The sequence below is a fragment of the Austrofundulus limnaeus genome, unplaced genomic scaffold (genome assembly GCF_001266775.1).
Source record: "Austrofundulus limnaeus strain Quisiro unplaced genomic scaffold, Austrofundulus_limnaeus-1.0 Scaffold385, whole genome shotgun sequence".
In the NCBI taxonomy this organism is placed as follows: domain Eukaryota; kingdom Metazoa; phylum Chordata; class Actinopteri; order Cyprinodontiformes; family Rivulidae; genus Austrofundulus; species Austrofundulus limnaeus.
In genome coordinates, this window is record NW_013952787.1 from 512,488 (window position 1) to 518,569 (window position 6,082).

Sequence of the window (6,082 nt, forward strand, 5' to 3'; positions counted from 1 at the left end):
ATGGAGGACCTCAGTGATGAGAGGAGAATGTGTAGCGCTGAGCTAATACATATATACGGTGATAGCATCAGGGCTAATGCTAAATAAGCTGAGGTTCTTCTACCATGAAGCAGCTCTGTTGTCCTCCATCTATATTTTCAGTTACAGGCTGAGTCATTTCTACCTTCTCCTCTCTGTCAACGCTCTCTGGTTTCATTTAAAAGAGCCAATCGTCAGATATTGTCCAAGATTAACCTTCAGGGTGGATATAGCTCGCTAGCAGCCTCGCACCAAGGACCTATCCACGTCATAACTTACCCAGAATGCTTTGTGTGTAAATAAAATGGCTCCGTACGTGTGAAATATTTTTAAACTTTTAGTTTAAAAATTATAAAAACTAAACAGTCTGCAGTACTTTTACAGTTTTTATTTTACAGTTAAAATATGTTTATCAAATAAAGTCTAATGTTACAACTAATCATGGATCCCTTTAAACATTCCAGTACTCACCACTAGTAGGTAGATGCAAAAAAATAAGGGTTTTTCTCTGGGATGGTTTGTTACAAGATTAAGAACCCTTCTCGCAGAATGTAGACCTCACTCTGCTCTCTGTGAACCTACATCAAAATGTGACTGGATCATGGAAAAATTTAGTAAAACACCTTCTTATTGCTCTGGTGTTACTCACCAAGTAGGGTATTTCTTGCTTCACTGGGCTCCATATATCAGCAGCATGTTCCCATGACATTACTCCACATACACAAACACACCCTAGGCTCCACACTGGCACGACTGCATCAGAATGGCATCAGAGGGCAGCAGATCAACACCACTCCTGATACAGTTATCACCTCTAGGATAGATTGTTTCCAATCGACCAGGTATTGGAAGCCTCGGCCACATCGTCTCACGTCAAGGATGCGTCTGACCATGTAGGCAGGATGATTGTCAATGAGGACTGTCAATGACCAGTCTCAGCTGTGACTGGATTCTCACACAGCGACCGATTATCATATGAACATTTTTAGTTCATCCAAAATGCAGTTTTGTTGTTTCGGTTAGATGGTAGCTCCAATGTGGGTGGCAAAACACAGCTTGTGATCTTGAAGCTGGCTGAAGACACCAGCAACAACATTGAGATGGGTTTGCGATACCTTTGACAACTCTGCTAATTTTGAGACAAGTTACTTGTGCAAATTCTTTGAACATGTTCCATGTGTGAGTGACACAACTGTGAAGCCTTGGACTCATGCGAGGATACTGAGAACCGCTGCAAAGTTTTCAATGGTTGCAGCCTAGTGAGATAATACATTAGGCAAAATGTACTAAAAGTAAAAAGCAATGAAATGAAGTCCAGGCCCACTGTGAGGTGATGATTACCACTGGATCAGTGTGAAATCTGTCAGGTCCCAGTGTTACAAGGAAAGTGCCAATAAAAAGGTCATTCATGTTGAATTGAATTTATATCAAAGTCAATATTTCATTGTTTGGAAGTGAGTTGCAAGTTGTATTGACTAAATGTGTAAGGAGTGATTAGATCATGGCTCCTGATCAACGACTGGAGGAATATGATCATTTTTCATGTTTTAACTCCAGCACATTTTTGTCTTGGAAGGATCACTTCAGCCAAAATGTAATAAAGAAAATAGCAGAGATACTATTTTTGGTCTTAGCGGTTAAGTTTAGGACCAAGGCCTGAATTGAGTTTAGGTTAGTTTTAGGGCCATGTGAGGTTGGGGGTGGCGATATCAGGCTCCCAAGTCCTCAAGTAACCCCGGTTGTTGCAATTTAGTTGAATAGCCGTCATACGGAGAAGGGGGACCAAAATGTACAACTGTTAAGAACTTAGCTAATGATTCCTTTTGTACAATCTTGTTCCCCAAACTTTTAAATTACACATCATGTCTCTCTTTCTGAGTTTGTTTCATTTTCTTCTATCTTAAATTTGGTTCAGAGACACAGTCTTCCCCCTGTGACCACTCACAACATGCTGGACGACTCCACGGACCCCATCCTGTCCAACGTCAGACGCATTGGCCTCTTCAACTCAAGGAATGACCGAGTCAAGGTAGATTCAAAGTTTGAGTTTCTTCAAACAGAAACCAGAGAAGCTGGGACAGAACATGAAGTCCTGAGGCTGATAAGTTTCAGAAATTAATTGATTAATAAATTAAAGATTTATCTTGGACAACATTTTAGAGGCCTAGTGAGTGTAGCGAATTGTTAGGAGAGAAACAAAAAGGKTGATTAACTATTTCTGTCCTGCACTACACTTTTACAAGTTGGGGCACCAGGTCACATTATTGACTAACATTTATTCACCCTTTTTAATCAGACTCATATTTACCAAGTGTCACACTTTGGTAAATATAAGGATTTGTATTATATGCAGCAACATTCATTGAATCATGAATAAAACAGTAAAAATAACATGAAAGACAAGCATTAAGGTTTATAAAACAGCTAAAGGTAAAAATTATTTTAGATATGATGTTATAGGTCTAACTTAAGATAAGTTCTGGATGTTTAAACCTTTATAGAATGAAAATATATATTTTCCCACAGGAAATATTTTTCTTCTATTAATTAATTGACAAGAGACCCAGGTTAAAACACAAAAGATTTTGTCAATTTGGAGAGATCTTGGTCAGGTTGTTATTAGTCATTTTAATCTTACTGCAGATCAGAATTACATCAAAGTTGCCACATGGTAAATGGACTGTACTTGTATAGCACCTTTCTATCCAACCAGGACACTCAAAACGTTTCACACTACAATCTGTGTCCTCATTTACCCATTCACACAGCACTCTATTAGGTCTCTGCAAAGCTAACATGTACAATCATCTATAGAGACTAATCAGTTATAATTACATTCATACACTGATGGGACACATCAGAGCCATTGGGGGTGAAGTGCCTTGCCCAAGGACAAAACAACTGAGACAGCTGGAACTGGGGATCAAACCAGCAACCTACTGGTTCCAGGACGACTCCCTTAAACACTCGGCCACAGCCCTCATGCTGTTTAACCTGGATTGTTGTGCAAACCATTTGTGTGTAATGCCTTAATTGGGTACAGCTCATCATCTCACCAGAGTTGGAGAAGGCTGTCTCATAGGAGGTGAAGGCTTTGTGTGCCGGACTGTGAGGTCCAGGGGCCTCATGCATAAAGGATTACGCGGCTTTCACACTAAAAGTTGACGTACGGACAAATTTAGAAAAGTGCGCCGCACCAAAATATTCAGATGTATAAAACCGTGTGCACGCAGGTTCCTGCGCACCTTTCCTTTATACACCCCAATGAACGTGGAACTGAGCGCACCTGAGACACCTCCCTGACACACCTCCATTTAAATATGTAAAATAGATGTAAATGTGTCCAGAATGTGAGATTCTCCTCAGATTTTCCTCTCTGTGGGATCGGAAAGGATTTTTAGATGCAGGAAAATTATACATTAAATGGAGAATGAGTGAGAAAACTGTCTATATTAGTAGTGGAGTGTAAAAATGAGTTTGCCACACTCAAAGGTGTCTGTGGGTGTTGGTGTGTGCGTGCGTGTGGTGTTATTTTCAGCGGTGCATGAGGCTGACAGACATTTCCACCTTTCCACGTCTTTAATAAAAGACTGTAAACACAGAGGAAGTTGTGACTTTTGTAGAACTTAGAAAATTTATTAAATAGTTGATGTGAAGAAACGCGCATTTCCTGCTCTTGTAAAAAAAAAAATAGAACCACTCGCCCGACCTCCTCCGCCTCATCTCGTAAAAAACTGAGGCGCTGGGGGTACCTGGCGCGCGGTGTGGGACTGGGAACAGCTGACATTGATCCATACGCACAACTTTACGCAGCAATAAATATTGCGTCTTGTGGAGATGAGGAATCATCACAGCTGAATCTGCTGAGTTGACGTTTTTCAGTGAAAATTAAAAATGTTTCTTAGAAAATCCACACACATTTTATTCTCCTCAGCTGTGTGTGCACTCTGCAGGCCATGCGCTCTGCGTGTGTTTCCAACTACGTGACAACAATATAAAAACTTTACAGTTTACAGACTGGACTGAGGCTCTTTTGATCATTTTTAGGCTGATCTATTTTCTTGTCTGAGGTTAAAGGATTTTCAGTCCCGGGGTTCAGTTTCATGATCGTTTGAGTTTAAATAATAAAAACTAAAATAAAAATCTAACACCGTGTTCAGACGCTCCTTACATCCAGAAAACACAACAAAGTCATATTTCAGTAGATTCAGGTCAGATTCATGACTTTGTGAGTTAAAACTGTCGRCTGAAAAACTTTGCGTGGCTGCCGCACATTCTCACGGCAGGTGAAAAGTGTGCGTAAATATACGCACACTTTCACGCAACGTTGGTTTTAATACATCGCAACGTGAGCGTAGAACCTCGCAACTTTTTGTGCGTACGCACCGTTTATACATGAGGCCCCAGATGATTCAGATCTGCCCTGGTGGTCATTAAGGATAGGTTCTCACAAACTCAGACTCTGGGACGACTTGGCTTCTCATAACAACACAGCTTTATCAGACCCAGCCAGGTTGGCACAAACTTCATTTGCAGTAACCAAAATTTACATTTTTCTCTCAGATGGTTCATCATCAGGTCTTGAAGCTCTCAGCTTCCTCAGCAACATCCAGCTCAGAACTACCTCAAACTGGCTTCTATAAGTACTAGTTTGTACTCAGCGTTCAGCTGTGTGTGTGAAGACATAACAAAAGATAACCAGGTCTCCTGTCAGAAAAAAAAAGACATTTCTTTTGGGGAGAATATATTGACTTAGAGTGTCTTAAAGGTTACAAAGAAAAACAAAAACACATTAATTGTGAACATTGCCAAAGTGCAAATATTGTAATAGAAATTTATTAATTTTCATGTGTCTTTGCAGGTCATCTTCCACCCTGAGTTTCTGTCCTCCACCAGTCCTCTGCTGCCCATGGACTATGAGGACTTTGTTCGCGGCTGTAACCTTGGAGTGTTTCCTTCCTACTATGAACCTTGGGGATACACACCTGGTAACCTTTCACACTGTGAAACCCACAGAAAGCTCAAAAAGCAGAGCATTTTAAACATGTTAACAACAACATATTTGACTTTATGACACTTGTGAATCAGATCTAATATGCTGCCTTCAAAAAGTTGGAATATGTTAGAGACAATATTACAACAGATAAATACAAACAGAAGACAAAGACCTGGAGTCAAGTCACTGACAATATCTGAGAAAACCTTCTGTGTGACCTCCCTGTTTAACACTCCTTAATGATAAAGTCTTCATTTGTCATAACAGTTTTTTAAATTACTTATTATAAACTATGTTTAGCTGTAACATATCCAGATTAAAGATTTATTTTATTAAAACATCTAAGCCAACACACCAGCAGCAGACATTTGACAGATGTAGAAGGTTTTAGTAAGCAGCTCATACCTGTAATTACCAGGCTGCAGTATGTATCATTACCACATATTGAAATGCAATTTATTTTTCACTAGCTCTGGACACAGGTGACAAGAATGAACCCTACAAAGACAAGAACTTCGAAGTCTTGGTTAAAATACAGTATATATAGCTTCTTATGGGACAGATCTAAGCTAGTTTTGTCAGTTATATGGATGGCTGTGGCAGAGTGGTTAGTGGAGTCGTCCTGTAACCGGTGGGTCTCCAGCTTGGATAACAGGGTGAGCAGGTGACATGAGATGTACTATGGAGCTGTAACAGGAGGTGCACTCACAGGAAGCTTAGATGGACATTGTGACAGAAATTATTGTTGACTAATGGACTAATTTAAAAAATAATTGCAGATAAGTCGACTATCAAAATAGTCAGTAGTTGAAGCCCTATTACCATGTGACAAATGTGATATCTGGAGCATCACAGAAGTACAGCATGTTAGACTGGTACAGGATGTGTATGAAGACAGTAGCATACAGCGGGTAAAGTAAGTATTGAACACGTCAACATTTTTCTCAGTAAATATATTACTAGAGGTGCTAATGACTTGCTTTCTAATTACTGAGAGAGTTCAGCTGGTGTCTTGGCTTTCCATGCCTTTTTACACCTCCCTTTCTTCATGTGTTCAATACTTTTTCC

At 39.9% G+C, this 6,082-nt stretch overlaps 1 protein-coding gene across 2 annotated transcripts in view; it reads left to right on the top strand.

Annotated features, from left to right (window-relative positions):
- gys2 (glycogen synthase 2) overlaps positions 1–6,082 on the top strand; it is a 34,571-nt gene that overhangs the window by 24,070 nt on the left and 4,419 nt on the right. For both annotated transcript variants that reach the window (XM_014023666.1, XM_014023667.1), the window contains 2 exons: positions 1,934–2,047; positions 4,880–5,006. In XM_014023666.1, the coding sequence (XP_013879120.1) occupies positions 1,934–2,047; positions 4,880–5,006 (241 nt within the window). The remainder of the gene's footprint in view (positions 1–1,933; positions 2,048–4,879; positions 5,007–6,082) is intronic.